Source organism: Cetorhinus maximus, chromosome 7, assembly GCF_964194155.1.
Source record: "Cetorhinus maximus chromosome 7, sCetMax3.hap1.1, whole genome shotgun sequence".
NCBI lineage: Eukaryota > Metazoa > Chordata > Chondrichthyes > Lamniformes > Cetorhinidae > Cetorhinus > Cetorhinus maximus.
The window spans coordinates 54,589,612-54,610,344 of NC_135885.1; the positions used below are offsets into that span (position 1 = coordinate 54,589,612).

Here is a 20,733-nt window from a genome sequence, read left to right on the forward strand (position 1 = left end):
CAAGCTCCTTTGATTGACAGAGGCTACTATCCATTTGGAAGCGGGGATGGGGTTAGCGCGCAGCGCTTGTGCGCAGGCGCAGTTCCGTTGTTAGGCTCTTTGTATTAGGAACGTGGAGGTCACCATCAAACCCACAGGTTACTTTCATCATATTGTATTGTAGGCATTAGCTGCTTCTTTTGTAAATATTCAGTGTACCTGTAGTTTGCATTGATTAGTGAGTAGCTTTAATTAGTTTGGATTTGTTTTCTCTTTGCCCATGGCTGGAGGGAGCCAAGAGGTTTCACCTATTGTGGAGCCGTTTACAGTGTCTTGGGACTGGCAGTGTCACCCGTGCCTTTGGGCTGAATCCTGGCAGTGTGACCTGTCCCTTTGGGCTGAATCCTGGCAGTGTGACCTGTCCCTTTGGGCTGAACCCTGGCAGTGTGACCTGTCCCTTTGGGCTGAACCCTGGCAGTGTGACCTGTCCCTTTGGGCTAAATCCTGGCAGTGTGACCTGTCCCTTTGGGCTAAATCCTGGCAGTGTGACCTGTCCCTTTGGGCTGAATCCTGGCAGTGTGACCTGTCCCTTTGGGCTAAATCGTGGCAGCGTGACCTGTGCCTTTGGGCTGAATCCTGGCCAGCGTCACCTGTGCCTTTGGGCTGAATTCTGGCAGCGTCACCTGTCCCTTGGGCTGAATCCTGGCAGCGTGACCTGTCCCTTTGACCTGAATCCTGGCAGCGTGACCTGTCCCTTGGGGCTGAATCCTGGCAGTGTGACCTGTCCCTTTGACCTGAATCCTGGCAGCGTGACCTGTCCCTTGGGGCTGAATCCTGGCAGTGTGACCTGTCCCATTGACCTGAATCCTGGCAGCATGACCTATGCGTCCTCTCCCTTTCAAGCTGATGATTCCTGGTGTCCTACTTTATTTAACGGTTGAACTCTGAATCTTGCAGGGCAGTTGTGATGTGGTCACTGGGGCTACAATGTCTCCACCAAAAGCTGGAAATCCATAGTAGGTCATAAATAATCTGAAAGAGAAAGATAGTTTATTGCACTGGAATTGTCTTTCCTCTGTTGCAGTTTGGGCCATTTAACTGTATTTTCCTTTCAATGGTTGAGCCATATTCCCTCCAAGTTAGTTGTACTCATGAGCTGCATCTTAGGTTCATAATGACCTAAGAAACGGGGGTGAAATATGGGGCTCATTAAATGCCCATCTTCTAGCGCTATGCGTGCCCTTAGAGCTCCAAAATGGCATTTGCAGCGTGCATGCACGGTTTGCGTTGAATCACACCAAACACGGTGGTGCAGACTTTAATGCACATAGTGAACATCTGCCAGAAGAATGGAGAGTGAGCAGATCATCATGCCAATCAGCAGGCAATATTGATTTGACATGTGGGTACCATTTTGGGGCTCAGCGCTACAGCCAATGCCCTTTCTTAACTTCACACAACTGTACACCTGTTCAGAAAGACTCCTAACCAGCGCTTTTTAAGAGGATCATCAACCACTTACAGGTTAGTTGTTGGTTGATTTCTTCTGGTGGTTGTTACAATTCTACATGTGTTCAGAGCTTTCTATAGTTTAAAGTTGCAAACATTTGGAGGGAGTGGTGTGGCAGGTGCTCAAGAAGCTTTTGCTGACTGCAAGGCTCCTGCGCAAACCAGTTGCTGCCAGTCTTGGGTGGACTAGTAGACATTGCCTTGGGAATACAGACTGATAGAGGCCCCATGGAGCAGGACAAGCTGCTGGAAGAGGGAGGAGGATGGGGAGAAAGAATCAGTAGGAGGCCATATTCACCGAGGGTGCTAAGGGAGTAATTCTACCTGCAGCTCAATGAGGAACATCTGTGGTTTAGTAAGGATGTCCTCACTGAAACTGCCACCTGCTACAGCCATAACTGCAACCACAGAGCAGAAGGACTCAATGCAAGGACTGCATTGCCAGCAGCTGTGAAGGTGACCATAGCAATGAACCTAATGCGTCTGGTTCTTACCAGGCTGGTGCTGGAGATATTTGTAACATATCAGTTTGTTATGCAGTCTTCTGTAAAAAGGGTCACTTCACCAGGTTTGCAAATTTCCCCATGGTGCAGAGTGCCCTTTACAGTATGCACAATGCTTTGCGGGTGTTGCATGTCAATACTACTCTATAACTGAACTGAAAGGGGTTCTATTCCCTCAAAGTACAGCTGGTAAGTGATCAAAGGCAGAAAATTGTGCCGGTCATTGCTGGTCTCCTGGCAGCAGTCATGATGCCTTCATTTTGCAGCAGTGGGCTGTGCCAGCTGCATTTGAGCCACCACAGCAGACCAAAGGATGGCTACCTTGTGACAAGAGTATCTGCTGATTACATGGTCCGTGACACTGGTGCAGAACCCCCACATTCACAGCATGCATAGAATGAGAGCTATGCTGCCACATGCAATGTGACAGACATGACAAAGTAATGTCGTGCTGATACAATGCTAGCACTGCCTGGATTGCTCTGAAGGAGCCCTCAGCACTTGACAGAATGAATGTCAAGATTCATGGTGGTTTACTGAATGAAGGTCAGCCCTTGCTACCTGCTATATGGTGAGCAGCTGAGCATGAGGAAAGGGACCTAGACAGCTCCTTTCTCCCCAGGTTATCTGTGAAGAATACATGCGAGTGCATTGCCGGTAACCTCAACCCCAATTCCATATTCACTAACAGTCTCACACCAAACCTTCCCTCTGTCACTGATAGAGACAAATACACAAATAAAAGCCACCACAAAATAATAAACATTCCAACCCAAATTCAGAAATGAAATCATGCTATACGGCATACAAAAGTCAACTCAGTACCCTTGTGCGTTCCCTTAGTGCCTGTCTTCCATGTGTCTTTGCCTGTCCCAGTGCTCTTATGCAGTGCTACCCTAATGGTTGTAACATGGTGGAAGGTTGCTGATTTTCAGTTGAGGAGACTGCAGGATGGAGTTGAAAGACAATCTCGAGCAGCTCTGGGACTCGAAGGCCTCTCTTTGGATGACAGCATCATGGCATGAGCAGCTGAAGCCTGTGCTGGCTGGCTGATAGGCAACACCAAGGGCACTAATGGGATTGGAGGATGAATGCTGTCTTTCTGGGAGAGGACAGCAGGGTTGTGCTTCATGGAATCACTGTTGCTGGCCAGGGCAGTGCCTTAGCTCTCCTTGCAACATGTTGATGGACAGATTTCTGGATTGCTGAGACACCATGAATGCCCGTTTCTGCACTGGAATCCACAGCCATGATGGCTGTACTCTGAGCTTCTATCCCAGGAACCCACATTTTGAGTGATTACTGCAACAGAAGCTACAACATTGACCATAAGAAGTTGCATCATGAATGAGTCCACAAGTATGTGAATGGAGTTGTCCACAATTTATGTGTTGGAAAGGATGAGCTCCAAACTCTGCAAATCTCTGTGTCAACTTGGTGCTAGACTCCTCAATGCTCTTTAGCATTGACTGCAGGCTTTCTGGTAGGCTTCCTAATGCATCAAGCATTTTTTTTTGTGCCTACCCATCAAGTGTTTTTCTGTATGCTGTCCCATCGAAGTCCTTGTCTGAGTCCTCTGCATGTGTGACTATGCCCTCTGGCGAGCTGGCATCTGCATTAACCCTGCCTGCTCCTCTGGCTCCAGCCCACTCATGCCCAGTATCTTCCCACATGCAGAGCCTGCCTCTATCCCTTAAGATATGTGCAGTATCAGTATCTGAGCTGCTGGCTGAGAGTGTGAAATCATGTGATGTTGTGTCTTCATCATCACTATCTTCACAGTCTTCCTCTGCTCCCTGGCCAGGTTGCACTCAGCAACGAAAAGGCACAAGGGAAAGGTTGTGTGGAATTTAGAGGAGGCAAGACGTCTATGCTTACACTATCTGGAACTTTTAAATCAGAAGAGAGGGCTGGGTGAAGGTGAAGAGAGGTATAATGAGGAGAATTAGATATGAGGATACTGTAATTTTCGATGGTTTCAGCCCCTCAACCATGGCCATTCTCATAACTCTCTCCTCCATGGGGGTAAGGACATGCAGGTACACTTGTGCCCCTCCGGTTTGCTCCTACTCTCTCTGGTTGTGTGCTACCTTGCCCTGCAAGAGAGACGATGAGTTTTGTGCAATCTGTTGGTTGATGTGACTGTCATGGTTGAATAGCTGGCAGTATGTGCGATCTGTGAGATGTGGATTTGAAGTGCTAAGTGTGTGAGGGTGAGGTGAAGCATGTTAATATTAGGTAAATGGCCTGGTTTGTAGGTCATTGAGGGGGTTTGGTGATCTGAGCTATGGTTGAAGCCAGTAATGCAGCAGGTAGGATATGGCATTTCAAGATGCATTCACTGACCTTGACCACTCATGTAAGGTCATTAAAATTCTTTTGGTGCTGCATCCCAGTCCTTGGGATTTGACTTCTGGCATTGACCTCCACAATGATCTGCTCCCAATGCATTTTGACCAAGTGACTAGAGGACCTCCTTCTCCACTGCAGACACAAGACATCTCTCCACCTTTCCAGCTCCTCCACCAAGATCTCCAGTGTAGCATCCGAAAACCATGGAATCCAGTCTCTTCCCCTGCCATTCCTCACTCTTTCCTATGTCCGATTATCCTCATTCATGACTGCCAGCTCCAGCTGCGATCCATCTCCCCTTTAAGAGGTGCAGGCTAGCTTTAAGTGGTGACAGCTATTCATGCTATTGGGTCCCTGATGTGTCCAGCCAATAAAACAATGAGGTTAGTGCTGGCTGGATGCAGATATTATTCAAATGAGCAGACCACATGAGATTGGGGTGCTACCTGCATTGCAATCAGTGGGTTCAGGTTAATTGTGCAATCTCTGTGCCTGTTTTGAGTGCAATCCAGTTTAATTCCCTTAGCATTTATGTAGCACCTTTCACAACCTCAGGCAGTGCCTGTGCTTTACAGCCAGTAAAGCTTTGAAGTGTAGTCACTGTTGCATTGTAGGGAAACACAGCAGCCAACTTGTATACTATATGACAAGTTCCACAAGCAGCAGTGTGATAAATGGACAGATAATCTGTTTCTTGTGATGCTGGTTTAGGGGTAAATGCTAGCCAGGATGCCAGGAGAAAGCCCTTGCTTGTTTTCAGGAATGTCATTGAATCTTTTACATCCAATTGAATGAGCAGATGTGGCCGTTTTTTAATATGTCTTGAAAGGTAGTACTTCTGAAAATACAGTGCCTCAATTCTGCATCCAGTTTAGATTAGGCACTGAGGTCCTGAATCGACAACAGTCTGATTGCCTTGGTTCAGTGGTAGCACTCTTACCTCTAGCTCCAAAGACTGAGAGTTCATTCCAGGCCTCACTCCAAGACTAGGAGCGCATAATCTAGGCTGAGATTTCCATCAGATAATAATGGATACATAATTTCACCAATTTGACATATTAGGCAATATTGCCATGCATGCATAGTATAGAAGAACACTCTTAATCCTTGGCATTCTCAGCTTCTCAAGGACTAAAAGTTTTAATTGTTTAATAATATGTTAAATTTAATGAGCTCCTCACCATTTCTGTAGTGTGAGTTTAACTAATACAAGCCTTTAAATGCTGTTTTTTGGATTGGCTTATATTGAAAAAAGTTGCAATCCTATTCTATCTCCACCAATCTCATTGTCTGTTCAACACCGAGCCATGCATAATCCAACATTTCACTCAACGCTACAAAACTGAAGCTATTCTTTCGGTATCATGATCACTTATGTGCTATGGCCTCCAGCATTATCAGCCTCCTTGTCTGTCATAAAAGATAAAAGCAAAATACTTTGGGTGCTGGAAATCTGCAATAAAAACAAAGTGCTGGAGAAACTCAGCAGGTCTGGCAGCATTTGTGGAGAGAGAAACAGTTTACATTTCGAGTCCATATGACTCTTCTTCAGAGCCTTGTCTGTCAGTTCAGCTTGAAGCTAGTGTTGGTCAACCTTAGCATTGTTCAACCATGAGCTGATTTTTATCCCACATCTGGGCAATTGTTGAGACCACTTTTCATATCTGGAAAATATTTGCTTCCTCCCTTACCTCTCATCATTTTGCAGCGAGGGAGTGTCGTATTCGACTGCTTTCCAGCATCTTTCTTGCAGAGAAGGCCTGTTTAATAGATTATTTCCTTAAATAAATCTATATTAGAAGACAGAATTATTTTTGAATAGAATATGATCTATTTTTAATTTTAAAAAACTTAATTCAATTTATTGACTAATTTAATGATTTGGTGCTTTAAGAATGCATGTTTGACATAACTTGACCAAACTCAAAAATTTACCAAATTTTATCCGTATGCTGCACAAGGCTAAAGGACCTTTTCAAAGTAAATAGTACTGCTGAATGCAGCAAGCTGTTTTTCCACAGATAAGAAAGACCTTGGGCAGGATTGAACTACTGAGAATGTAACTGGTGCAAGACATTCCTAAGCCTGATAGGCTGGACAAGAGAATCTGGGAAACAATTCATATTGATCAGTGAAACATGGAAACATAGAACATAGGAGCAGGAGTAGGCCATTTGGTCCTTCGAGCCTGCTCTGTCATTCAGTATGATCATGGCTGACCCTCTATCCCAAACCAAACTCCTGCTTTCTCTCCATGACCCTTGACTCCTTTAGTGTCTAGAAATCTATATATTTCCCTCTTAAATAAATTTGGTGACTTGGCCTCCATAGCTTTCTGTGGTAGAGAATTCCACAGGTTCACCGCCCTCTGAGTGAAGAAATTTCTCCTCATCTCAGCCCTAAATGGCCTACCCCATATCCTGAGACTCTGATCCCTTGTTCTAGACCCCCCCCAGCCAAGGGAAGCATCATCCCCATATCCAGTCTGTCCAGCCCTGTCAGAATTACATACATTTCAATGAGATCCCCTCTCGTTCTTCTAAACTTCTGTGAATACAGGCCTGGTCAACCCAACTTCTCATATGACAATCCTGGTATCCCAGGAATCAATCCGGTGAACCTTCACTGCACACCATCTATGGCAAGTATATCCTTTCTTAGGTAAGGAGGCCAAAACTGCACACAGCACTCCAGGTGTGGTCTCACCGAGACCCTGTACAGCTGCAGTAAGACATCCTTGCTCCTGTGTGCAAATCTTCTTGCAGTGAAGTCCAACATACCATTTGCCTTCCTAACTGCTTGCACCTGCATGCTTGCTTTCAGTGGTTGGTGTACAAGGACATCCAGGTCCTTTTGTACATCAACATTTCCCAATCTATCATAATTTAAATAATACTCTGCCCCTCTGTTTTTCTTACCGAAGTGGATAACTTTACACTGATCCACGTTATACTGCATCTGCCATGAATTTGACCACTCACTCAACTTGTCTAAATTGCCTTGAAGCCTCTTTACATCCTCCACACCACTCACATTCCCACTTAGTTTTGTGTCGCCAAAAATTTTGGAAATATTACATTTGGTTCCCTCATCCAAATAATTGATATATATTGTGAATAGCTGCGGTACCCCACTAGTTACTACCTGCCACTCCGAAAAAGACCCATTTATTCCTACTGTCTGTTTCTTGTCTGCTAACCAATTCTCAATCCATATGAATATATCACCCCCAATCCCATGTGCTTTAATTTTGCACACTAACCTCTTACATAGGACTTTCTCAAAAGCTTTCTGAAAATCCAAATACATAATATCCACTGGTTTCCCTTTATCTATTCTACCAGTTACATCCTCAAAAAACTCCAGTAGGTTTGTCAAACATGATTTCCCTTTCATAAATCCATGTTGACTTTGCTCAATCCTGTTGATATTTTCTAAAAGTCCTATTACCACATTCATTATAATAGACTCTAGCATTTTCCCTACTACTGATGTTAGGCTAACTGGTCTGTCATTCCCTGTTTTGTTCCTTCCCTCCTTTTTTAAATAGTGGGGTTACATTTGCCACCCTCCATTTGCTGGGACTATTCCGGAATCTATAGAATTTTGGAAGATGAGAACCAACACATAAACTATTTCCATGGCCATCTCCTTTAGTACCCTGGGATGTAGATTGAGGCCCTGGGGATTTATTGACTCCTAGTCCCATTAATTTCTCCAGCACTTTTTTTTTACTTATAATAATTTCCTTCAATTCCTCCTCCTCACTAGACCCTTGGTTCCCTAATATTTCTGGGAAGTTGTTTGTGTCTTCTTCCGTGAAGACAGAACTAAAGTAATAGATTAATTTTTCTGCCATTTCTTTGTTCCCCATTATGAATTCTCCTATTGCGGACTGTAAGGGACCTACATTTGTCTTCACTAATCTTTTTCTTTTTACATACTTATAGAAGCTTTTACAGTCTGCTTTTATGTTCCTTACAAGTTTACTTTAATATTCTATTTTTCCCCTCTTGATCAACCTCTTTGTCCTCCTTTGCTGAATTCTAAACTGCTCCCAATCCTCAGGCTTGCTACTTTTTCTAGCAACTTTGTATGACTCCTCTTTGGATCTAATGCTATTCTTAATTTCTTCTGTTAGCATGGTTGGGCCACTTTTCCTGTTTTTGCACTAGAAAGAAAGAAATGTATAACTAATTGGGAACTGAACTTGAGGGTGGGCCTTTACTCCATGGTTTTAGACAAAGAACTCAACATTGTACATTTTGTATTAAGAAGAATAGTAATGTCCTGTCAATATAACACCCAAGCCCATTTGTGGAAAAAGGTAAAAGGATGTTGTAAAAAGCCACTCACTGTTGCAGTTGAGATGCAACTTGGTCTCTTTCTTGTTAAAAAGCTACGTCAAATCACTGCGCATCTCACTAATGTTCATATTTGTGAAGTTTTTGCTTATAGTTGCTTGAGCTGAAAGTAAAGGGGTAGTTCTGTGCCTATTTTAGTGTAATGTGTGACACTACTATCGGATGTTTACTTGTAATCTCTTGCTGATTTTTATGTAAAAGGAACCTATTCAAGTTGTCTTTGTTTTGCATTCTTTGTTCCACGGGTCAGAAATCTGTAAATTGTTTGAGTAAAAGAACGTCTTAGAGTGCATAAAACAACTTCCAATTATCAACAAAAGACTATAGATGCTAAAAAGGTGTATGTAAATTGCATGACAGTATGATGTGTCTGTAACTGATAGGAAGAAATATCTATCCCATTGTGGCTGATTGGAGAAATTGTAGTGGGGCCCCAAAAGTCAATAAGTTATCTGTGGCTTAATGCATGTTCTCAGACCCTTGGTTGCGAGACATTAAACACATTCTATGCAATTGTATTGTCTGGGGGGGACAATAGTGTTCAGTGGTTTGTTGATGACATTTGGTGCAAAAGATTTGGGCTAATACAGAATGATTTCTGCATAACTGGTGTTAAAGCTAGTGTTCATATTTTGAGTAAAGGACAAATATGGAGCTAGTCTTTTCCTTAACACTGGTTTATTCTAATGTTCGTATTCGCAAAACCACAGAGCACAGCCACAGACTACCCTCCCGCCCCTTCGTGTAAACCAGTTCTTATACACTTAGGAATAATTCCTTAATCTTTCCCCAATTAGTAACAGCTGCTCTCACTTACAAACTAAAGTATGCACTTCCAACCGCTGGTATGTCATAGTTGTAACCCCAGCAAAAATCATATTATTTAGAAAAAACAAAGCAAATTTCTGATCCATGTAAATAAAAATTGCTAATTTGCAGATTGCTTATGTCTAAGAACAGGTTACGGACTTAATAAGTCGCTGAAAGCTAACATGCAGGTGCAGCAGGCAATTAGGAAGGCAAATGTTATGTTGGCTTTTATCGCAAGAGGGTTTGAGTACAGGAGACATGAAGTCTTGCTTCAATTGTATAGAATCTTGCTTAGACTGCACCTGGAGCACTGTGTGCAGTTTTGGTCCCCTTACCTTAGGAAGGATATTATTGCCATAGAGGGAGTGCGATGAAGGTTCACCAGATTTGTTCTCGGGATAGCGGGACTGTACTATGAAGAGAGATTGGGGAAACTGGGCCTGTATTCTTCTGAGTTCTGAAGAATGAGAGGTGGTCTCATTGAAACTTACAAAATACTTAAAGAGATAGACAGGGTAGATGCAGGTAAGATGTTTTCCCCTGGCTGGGGAGTCTAGAACCAGGGGACACAATTTCAAAATAAGGGGAAGCCATTTAGGACCAAGATGAGGAGAATTTTTTTTTACTCAGAGAGTTGTGAATCTTTGGAATTCTTTACCCCAGAGGGCTGTGGATGCTCAGACATTGAATATGTTTAAAGTAGAGATTGACAGATTCCTAAATATCAATGACATAAAGAGAAGTGGGGATAGTGTGGGGAAAAAGGCATTGAAGGGGATGATCACCCATGATCATATTGAATGGTGGAGCAGGCTCGATGGGCTGAATGACCTACTTCTACTCCTATGTTCCTATATTCTTATGTACTGAGAGATTTGGATCCTTCCCTTTAATGCAGTTGAACTTGTACAGTTAGAATCTGGAAACCTGACAAAGTATATATATTTTGCTCCCAACCTCTTAATTGCCATTTCTAAATGAGATGAGGTATGAAACTCCACGCGGGCCATCCTTGTGAGTGGCTTTTGTGTAGGGTGGAACATTTGCCTGCCCTTTTCCACCACCTCGATCCTGGCCCATTTCCAAATATTGGACATTTAAATACTTTGGGAAGCTCTAGTGCTATTTATGCCTCAGCTTGGTGCCCATATTGGCTGAGGGTTGCATTATCAAAACTGTTAGCATTGAAATCCCCCCAGGACCTTCTCTAGGATACCAGGGACACACAGGCATTGTTATGGCACAACTTATAGAATCAATATCAACTTCCACTAGCATTTACATGACACTTTGCACGTACGAGATGATGCCGGAGTGCATTACAATAAGAGGAAAAGTGGGAACCAAACATAGGAAATAGGGAACAAAATAGAGTCTAAAATAGATAACAGTAGCAGCAACCTATATTCATATTGTTCCTTTAACGTAATAAAACAATCCTAACATGCACTGAAAGCATGGTTGAAAATAAGGGTTTTGGAAACTGAATGAGAGGTGACAAGGCAAAGATGGTAATAGTAAAATCAAATGATTTGCTGCAGTGAGGAGTGGAAACAGGAGGAGATGAGGATAATGCAGTGCAAGATAGGGGAGAGTGCATACAGGAACATAAGCAGTAAAGATCATTAAGATAGATTGGGGAAAACTCATGGAAAACCACATGTTGGGTACAGGGAGCTAGTGGAACGTAGAGGATGGAGGTGTGGGCCGTAGTGCAGGTGAGGATGTGGACTTGTTTTGAGATGAGTGATGCATGGAAGTGAATGGGGGCACGATGTTAGTGCAGAAGTTACATAATGAGTATTGGACAGACTCTATGGACCAGTTGTTTGTTACCTGTCATTTTCCGTGTGCTTTAATATAACAGAATGTTGGAGAAGTCAAGTTTTGAGATGCAAGACGTGGTATTGGAAATGAGCTCAGGTTCAGGTAGAATGGACTGGTTTTACTTTTCCTGACTCTGTTTGAGATGGCACGCAGAATGGTTGATGCGGTCCTGGCCGGAGACACAGAAATGCTGCAGGGAGCTGGAAAAACCTTACTGATGTTCACGTTTCATGACATTGATTAACATTTTGTAAAACTTGTTTACCAAGTCTGTAAGATTGTTTGAATTGCAGAAGTCTTCATGTCCTATACGTGAAGCCTTAAGAGTTTTAAAAAATATATAATTAATACGATGAAATGATCTGTTTTTCAAATATATTTTTAGAATGAAACAGTTCAAGAGGAAGAGGAAAAGCAATTTTACAATGAAAGAAACCGAAACCTTGTTGAAGGAAGTGGAGGACAGAAGAGATATAATTTATACCCAACATCATGATGCAATAACCAATGAGTTAAAATGGATGGCTTGGAAGGAGATAGCAGAAAAAGTCAGTGCTGCAAGTGGTGGTGAACAGCGCACTGCATATGAAGTGAAGAAGAAATATACTGATTTAAAATGTTACCTGAAGAAAAGAGGGGAATGCTTGGATAGGATGGAAGCCATGATGACTGGCTGTAGTCCTACTTCACTACATGGTTTTAACCACAATGCTGTCAATGGTGAAACATCTTGTAAGTTTGAAGATTCATTATTGATTGATGAACCCAATAGACCTCTTTGTGTAGTTAAAGTAGAAGATGGTGATGATCACGAAGAAGAAGAGGAGGAGGAACAGGGACTGCAAAATACAGAGGTTTGGTCATTAATTATTTGGAACGATCTAAGAGGGGAGATGAAGGTGATTAGGTTTCTGGCAAATGTGTACTCTTCCCCAGCATTGTTGAGAAGAATCATTTGTAGTAAGTTCAATGATGCAACGATTTGATTTCAATTGATATTGCACTCATTTATGAGCATGAAAGTGGGATTCTAGTGCAGAGCTGGCCACACATTCATCAACAAGGTGGAAGTGTGTCAATGTTGGCCAGCAATCCACAAACTAGAAGTTCCTAGAATTCTTTTCCATTTGTTCTATTTTCCATATGCCATCAGAAATATCCAGTGCCTATGCAGAGGAAACCACCCAGCCTGTGTTCCTCACGTTAATTTTACAATTTGAAGCCATATACAACAACAGCTTTCATTTGCATGACATGTTTAATGCTCTGGGTGCTTTACATAGGTGTGAGGAAATAGGTATGTAGCCAATGAAGGAAGTATTAGGAGGGCTGACTAAAAGCTTGGCCAGAGAAATAGATTTTAAAGAGGTTGTTAAAGGAGTGTTGGAAGATTTAGAAGAGAATTCTAGAGTTTGGAGCTTAATAGATATCTATATACTTGGCTTGTATTCCCTTGAGTTTAGAAGATAGAGGGGTAATCTAATTAAGGTATTTAAGATGATAAAATGACTCAATAAGGTAGCTACAGAGAAACTATTTCCTCTGCTGGAGGAATCCAGAAAAAAGGGTCACAGTATTAACTTTAGAGTTAGGCCATTCTGGAATGAAATCAGGAAGCATTTTTTCACACAAATTCATGGACATTTGGAATTCATTTTCCCTGTAAGTCATGGATGCTGGGTCACTTAAAACTCTCAAGACCGAAAAGCATGAGATTTTTATTGGGTGAAAGTATAAAAGAATATTGAACATAGGAGGCAAAGGAAGTTGAAATATAGATCAATCATGATCTAATTAAATAGCAGAATGTCTGACTCCTGTCTCTTATGTTCCCAAGTACATGGCCACCAATGGTGGGTCAAAAGGAAGGGGAATGCACAAGAGAATGGAATTAGGGAAATGAGTTAAGGCAAAAGCACTGACCTGGTGTAGATTACAGAGATAAGGTCAAGGAAGGATTTAACTGCAAGGTTGAGAATTTTCAATTTGCAGTATCGGTAGCTAGTGTCCATGAGCATAAAATAGCCTAATGGGCAAGTAGGACTTGGTGTGTTCAGTTAATCTTTGGATGAACAATTTATATGTCAATTACCAGTCTGAAACTAGTTAGCTACTGTCTCAGACTCAGCCTGCCCTTTACATTGCCTGTCTCTAACTGCAAATTAGCAGTGAAGGAGAGCATGTGTGGAGCACACAGATTGGTGCATCTGGATTCTCCACTCTCCACATTCTCACTTTGCACAGTAATGATTTTAATTTCCTTATTTATACTTATAAACGTGTATGTAATTTTCTTTAGTTAATGATTAAGTGCTCACTGAATTGACTTGCTGCTGCATTCTAATGTAGCACTGGATTGCTGGAAAGTTCTTTGCAGTTTCATGTTGTAGCTCAAAGGCACCAAACATTTAATAGATGCTTGGCACAAAGCCTAACACCTGGAGTTGTTGTCTGGATGTAAGCCCTAGATGGTTAGAGTTGGAGAATACATTACTTTATGATTCTCAGTTATTTTGGTCGAAAAGTCAGCAAGTGCATGCTACTGAGGCCTGGCTGCTCACATTGGCTTACCTTGCCTGCTGTCACTCCTGACTGACATGCTGCTTGCTTTGCTGCATTCCCATCAGGAATTAAAATCTAGCCCTGAAAAATTTATTTTTCAGTAGTATTTTCTGTGTTTGAAATGCCTATGCTATTCTTTTCTATTGGTAGTCTGTATTGACATAAGCCTGACTCAAGGCTGGCTTACTACAGTTTTGAATGTATATTTACGTACAGGAATTGTAGAATTGTTTATGATAAAGAGTCAAACTGGCCAACCAGAGAGCACACACTAGGACTTGCTGTGTCTGGTGCCTACATCTTCAAAGGAGAATCACTGAGAATGAAGTACCAAAGGATATCAATTTTAGAACAGGGAAATAATCAGAATGTGTTTGTTTTTGTATAAAACATCACGAGAAAAAGTTTGTGCACGGGTGAGTGGGGGCGGGCGCGAACCCAATCTGCGCCCCCAATCGGGTGCACACCGCCATTTTATGTGTGAGCGTGACGCACACTCGGAAGTGCTGTGCAGGCGGAGGTGGGGTCGGTTCCCTGAGTCAGGGCCTGCGCTGTTTCGCGCGTGCATGTGAAAGAGTGCAGAAATCTCCCTGAGGCACCTCTGTGCCTCATGGAGATCAGTTTTAGTTCTGGAATATTTAATAAAGGTGAAAAAAAAATTTAAGGACATGTCCCCTCATGTGAAACTGTCACATGAGCTGGGACATGTCCATTAATTTTTTTCAAAAATATTTATTTAAATAATAAACCCTTCATGAAACCTCATCCTGCCAAACTGACAATCTAGGTGCCGACGGGATGCCCGCCCAATGTCACCATGTGTCATTTTACACGTCAGCGAGCGGGCCCCGCCCCTGCTTGCCGACGGGGAAATTCTTCCCCATATGCAAATTAAAGCAAAAACTTGTCAACTTCTTTTCCTATAAAAATTTTACTTCAGAAAGGGACATTTTAGGTTACTACTTTCAAATAGCTGTTTACAGCATGTAAGACAAGTGAAACTTTGAACAATGCCATATTTCAAAGTTGGATTTTTATATTCTGTCATGCACTCTAAATGGTTTTTATTTGTTAATGCTTAGAAGTCAAAATCAATGCCTGTTTATTGAAAGAAAGCAGGTAGCAACTTGTGGAAGCATTGTGCCATTATTCAAGTTGGAGGAAATTTTAAATAAAGGTTCTTAATTCAGATTATCTTACTCACAGGATCTGCAAATTACACTAAGCATTTGCTGAAGAGATATTTCCTAAAGAAAGGAGGCAAATAAGATAAACATGTAATTTTATATCTTTCTTATCTTCGCTATATAAAAAAACCCCTGAAGCGATGGACAGCAAAGAGCTGCTTTCCTATCTCCTATGTAAAGATTTATTTAGGAGCGGAAGTGTTCATAAATGTACTTGCAGTGGGAAAAGAAACTAATTATTTACGGAATTGATCAAAAAAGCTTTGCTATGTATGGGAACGATCCCATACAAATTCCTTTCCAAATTCTTTTTGGTAGTGACATGCATGTTTCCCCCATTTTCACAACCCACCCTTGGAATCGTGCAACATTCTGACTCACTGCCTGCAATGTTGTGGGAACTCTTAGTGCATACATATAAATATATATATTTTTTGTTTTAACAGATTAGAAATGTGGCAGAAGAACCCGGTGTGCTCGCAAGCCCGCTTCCTACTATTCGAACGCTTGAAGAGGTTGACAATTTTTCAGAGGCAGAGGGATGTTCTTCAAGCTCCGATCAGCCTACAATGGAGAATTGCAATTCACATGCACTCTTCTTTATAGAGAAACAGCGGTTAGAGCTGGAGAAACAACGTGTGGCCCTAGAATCTGAAAGACTACAGGTGGAGAAAGAGCGCTTACAGATTGAAAAAGAAAAGTTGCGTTACCTGGATATTGAAAATGAACGGCTGCAGCTGGAAAAGGAACGCTTGCAGCTGGAGAAAGAACGCTTGCACATCAAGAGAGAGAAATTGAAGCTATTGACCCTGCAGGCCCAAAAGTTACCACAAGAGAAGGAATGTAACTCGCTGGCTGAAAAAACAAACTTAAAGTTGGTGGATATTGAAGCAGAAAAGTTGAAATTGGAAAGAGAACGTTTACAGTTAAAGAAAGAAAGACTACAGTTTTTGAATATTGAGTCTGAAAAGCTCCAGATCGAGAAAGAACGACTGAAACTTGAATGGGAACACCTGCATTTGCAAAAAGATTGCCAAAAACAATGATTCCATTTAATTAATAGCATATTATTTTTAAAACTCAAACTAATCTAACCTATCTTGTCCTTACTTTCAAATTTTATCACAGTATGTGGTATAAACTTATTATAACTGACTTTCCCACAACCTCTGAATACAACTTATATATTTTTATCTGTGCATCACAACAGATTTTCTCAGATTTGATTGCAAATTTTACCTCAAATTTTGTCAACACTCCCAGACAGATATCTGAATGTTAACTTTTAACATTAAATTTTATCTTTAAAATTCAAATGATTTTAAATGAGGCTGCTGCACAAGATATAAAATGCTTATTTAGATGTGAATTTTGATTGTTTTCAGTTAGGTTGTACTGTTATAAGGATTAGCGTTTAATGGAAAAATGTTTTTAGTCTGAGAAACATCTTTTAATAATTAATCCCTAAAAGATCTTGCTGTAGACATAAAAAATCAATGCCCTGGCATTAACAACTCTGTTAAAAAGAATTGCAGGCAAGTTGTTTGTACACTGATAATTTGTACATTGTGCAATAATCTTTTTGACGGTAACATTCAGGCCAATATATATTATAGCCCTCAATCATACCTGTTTTTGTCATTGGTGCACCTAGATTTTGAGTTCATGCCTGAATCTGTTCATCTAGGCTTTGTTGGCTGCATGACTCCAAGTAGCCTGCGATGCTAGATACTGTTAGCATGTTGAAGACTTTATTGTAGCCTCTACTTGTTATTTTCAGGCAGCTCGCTTACTGCAAGTGTTTTTCATTTAACCATGTTGCCCTGAAAACTTGAGTGAGATTATCCAGTTAATGTCAAATGCTGATGTTTTGTCAGGCTTTCTAACTCAATTTCACTGAGAAGGCGCAACTGCTTTTAGGGAGATTTATATCTCATCTGCGCTGATTAGATTCAAGTCCACGCCCCAGAAATGTAAAGGGATTGTAATACTCCACTGTGTTAGCTGGTTCCTGTCATTGGGGTACAACAGCAGCAACGAAAGAAACATGGAAAATTCATTTTTGTTGCCAATCCAGTCATATGAAATTGGAAAATTTTGAATGTCTGATGTTGCAAAATCCAATCCTTCCACGCCTTAACTGTTTTGAAACTGTGACTGTCAAGTAATTTCAAATTGTTTATTTAAAAATGTCTGAGAGATCAGTAAACTAATTTGGTGAGTAGTTGAACCATACAGGCCAGAAAAGCCCCAATTAGCTGATTTGAGATGGGAAACAGTAGGGACATTACAAGTGGCTTCAGTGCCTGGGGTTAGGCAGGGAAGACTTGGCCACGGTTCGTGCTCTGATTACTCTCCAGTCATTTCCACTGGAAAGGAAAGCATGTTGTATTTTATGCAACTGCCATGCCACAATTAATACACACAAACTCTACCTCTAATTTTGACCTTTACTTTTGTTTACATAGAAGTTTTAGTTGAAAAGAATATGTAGCTAGATACTAGTATATGGTATTGGGATGATCCCATTTCAGTAACCAAGTGCTAGATCATTGTTAGTTTGCTGTAAATTTTAATACAGTATATTTGCACAATATCAGGATAGAAGATTGGATGAAAGATATGTGCATATTATTTGAAAAATTGCACTGTGCTTTTGGTAAATTGAGGACCAAGTATTATCCTTTCTATTATAATTCATATAAATTTTGATCTGCATTATTCCGTTTTTTGAATCTATTGCTAAAATTTTTCTTGCTTTGCGTTTCTGTTTTACTGGTTTTCTTTCCCCCAACCACTTGGGTAGGTTTACTGGTTGGAAGGTATGCTTTCAAGTAGACTGGTGAAGAAAATGTCTGCACCCTACAGATATATTTCTAGGTGCTAGAAATTCTATGATCTGGTTTTTGATACACTGTAATAAACCTTTTAGTCCAGTAACAACTGTCAACCGAATATATTGGAAATGAAAACAAATAACCAGATTACAAGATATCGATGTTGTGTATGTATAGTTTTAGAAAAACTGTGAATTAAAATAATTTTTGCGGTCCAAAGCATTTCTACTTTCTGATCCAAATGAGTCATTTAGAAAAATACCAGAGTAACAAGTAATGTTTTTCTCTATTCAGCAAATATTAGTATAGCATTCAAAAATATTTAGCGGGGACTAAGATAAAATTAGTTTTTTGAATCAGTGAATATGTACTAATGCTCTACATGCAAAATTTACAGAAAAGTAACTTTGACAGATCTCCATGTAGCAAATAATTTTACTTCTGTAGTCATTGGCCAGAAGAGCATCAATGTGTGGCTTCAACAACACGGGCCTTGTTAGTATTTTTTGACACTGTGTAGTGTTGCCTGCTGTTGGTTTATTCAGAATAGTTTATTTTATGATCCCCATAACTATTCAATCTCTTAGTTACTTCTGTGTCATGTTTTCCTTGCAAAGACTGTTATCCTACAGTTAGACATTTATGTAATGGCAAAAGCTCATTTAGGCTAGCTTACCAAAAATAAAGTTGGCATTTTCCAAAAAAAAAATCCTCTGGAAAGATGTGTTTTATTTTGTTTAGAGTATGTGAAGACACAAGGGCTGGAATATTAATCATGAATAGTGGTGACAAACTTATTTTAAAAATTCTAATATAATAAAAAAATACCTCAACTGAGGCATTCCTTGTGGTAGGAACCATGGTTTTTTGTTTCCGTAGAGGCTGTTATGGAATTAATGTTATGGAACTGTTTTGCCTTGCCTTTTCTAAAACTGCAATTATATATTAAACCCCTATTAGAATAGCTAAGGATTCCCCAAGATAGGGGAATTTCCCCTGCTCTTCTTCAAAATAGTGCCATGGGATCTTTCCATCCACCTGGTTTAATGTCTCATCTAAAAGACCTCCAACAGTACACTACTCCCTCAGCACTGCACTGGAGTGCCAGCTTTGATGTTTGTGTTGAAATCTCAGAGTGGGACTCGAACCTACAACCTCTGACTCAGAAATGAGAGTTCAAGCAACTGAGCCATAGCTGGCATCCATTATGTAACATCTAAAACCATTCTTTTATAGTTGTAACCATCAGTGCAAAAATAACTCCCTATATATTTGAACAAAAACTTGTTACAATTAACATTCTCAAACCAAGGAGCTCAGTTCAAGTTTCATGTATATACCTGTGTGTTTACATGCTGTCTTTGCTAGCTTGTATTCTTTAGATGATAATTTTATTGTATTGTAGAAAATACTTTGAAGTATTTTTTGAATACCAAAATTGAGTGTACTGGCCGATAACTTTGTAGGTTGTATTATTGTTTCCTCCTTTAAAATCAGAATTGTATTAACCACATGATAAATGTATAATGCATTCTGAAAATGGCAAGAAGTTTCTGTATAAGCTCCACACATTTCTTCACATGCTGATGAAAGAACCCCTCTGACCTGAAATTCCACAAATTTCTTCTAGACTTATTTTGCTGAAATTTATGTTGTCTTGAGATTACTACTGATTCCTTAATTGGCTCCTGAACAGTATCTGAAATCTCCCTTCAATCCGTTGGTGAAAATGATGAATTAATTTAATATTCTTTTTAAGCCCTCAAGTGCTTTTGGTCATCTGTCCTACCATCTTCATATGTGGTTCAATGTCAAATTTTGTTTGGTAATGCTCTGTGAAGTGGCTTGGGGCATTTTATTACTTTAAAGGGGCAATAAAAATGAAGGTTACCATTGTTATTATAGTGCCTTTATTATTTTAAAAGTCCCACATCTTGATTTTTCATCCCTTGCTTATTGTGACTAAAACAATGAATTCTTGTTTATCCTCATATTTCTTTTCATCCTGGCACTTAAATATTGGTTTAGACATAATTGTTTTTTTGCTATAAAATACATTTTAATTTCTATCCTTTAGCTGGCTTTTAAAATGCATTTTCTGTCATTTTATGTTTCATTGAGATTTTGTTCATTGCTTTTAATGGTTCAAAAATCAGCTTTTGTAAGGTATTTTTTTTTGTTTCACTTTTCGTAGCATTTGGTCATAACTAATGATTTTTTAATCAGAACATTAAAAGCATTGCCTTGTGTGTGGTTACTTCTTATTACCCATTCTTGGATGAACATTAGGTATAATACATTATCAGTATTGGTGCCTTGATTTACATAACAGTTTCTTTATACCTTAATACATCTGCATATTTTACTCTTTATTATAAAAAAAAACTTTCTGTAGCAATTATGTTTTATTCTAGATATATTTCAGTGTAATAATGTATATTAAAAAGCTCAATTTCATCCCAGAAATGTTTAATCTCAAAATACATTGAAAACTCTTATATTAGGATTTGCAATGGCAAATCCTTGTTAACAATGTCAACTTTTACCTGCAGTACCTTTTAGACCTGTAGGTGGTGCAGTGACTGGCACCTATACAGAATTTACAGCACCAAACAATCCATTCAACCCAATAGTTCTATGCCAAAGTTTATCAAGCCTCCTACCAACATATTTCATCTCATTTTATCACCTATCCTGTTCGAAATAGCAGTGTAGTGGTAATATTATTGGACTAATAATCTAGAGGCCCAGGCTAATGCTGGGGCCATGGGTTCAAATCCCACCATGGCAACTGGTGGAACTT

At 40.2% G+C, this 20,733-nt stretch overlaps 1 protein-coding gene across 3 annotated transcripts; it reads left to right on the plus strand.

Annotated features, from left to right (window-relative positions):
• Positions 1-64: 64 nt before the first annotated feature.
• msantd4 (Myb/SANT-like DNA-binding domain containing 4 with coiled-coils) lies at positions 65-19,820 on the plus strand. Of its 3 annotated transcripts, XR_013577111.1 has the most exons (4): positions 65-137; positions 11,730-12,198; positions 15,540-17,257; positions 18,891-19,820. XR_013577111.1 is itself a non-coding variant. In XM_078545511.1 (3 exons), exons 2-3 carry the CDS (start codon positions 11,731-11,733, stop codon positions 16,137-16,139), a joined length of 1,068 nt encoding a protein of 355 aa, XP_078401637.1. In that variant the 5' UTR covers positions 65-137; position 11,730; the 3' UTR covers positions 16,140-19,820. The 3 variants fall into 3 exon arrangements, 2 of the variants coding, with proteins under 2 accessions (XP_078401637.1, XP_078401639.1); XM_078545511.1 differs by having other exon boundaries at positions 15,540-19,820; XM_078545513.1 differs by lacking the exon at positions 65-137 and adding an exon at positions 690-1,503 and having other exon boundaries at positions 15,540-19,820.
• The last annotated feature ends 913 nt before the right edge of the window (positions 19,821-20,733 follow it).

Coding starts and splice junctions, on each gene's coding strand:
- msantd4 (XM_078545511.1), top strand. CDS start 11,731: ATGAAACAGTTCAAGAGGAAGAGGAAAAGCAATTTTACAATGAAAGAA. Junction 12,199..15,539: donor AGGGACTGCAAAATACAGAG/GTTTGGTCATTA, acceptor TTGTTTTAACAG/ATTAGAAATGTGGCAGAAGA.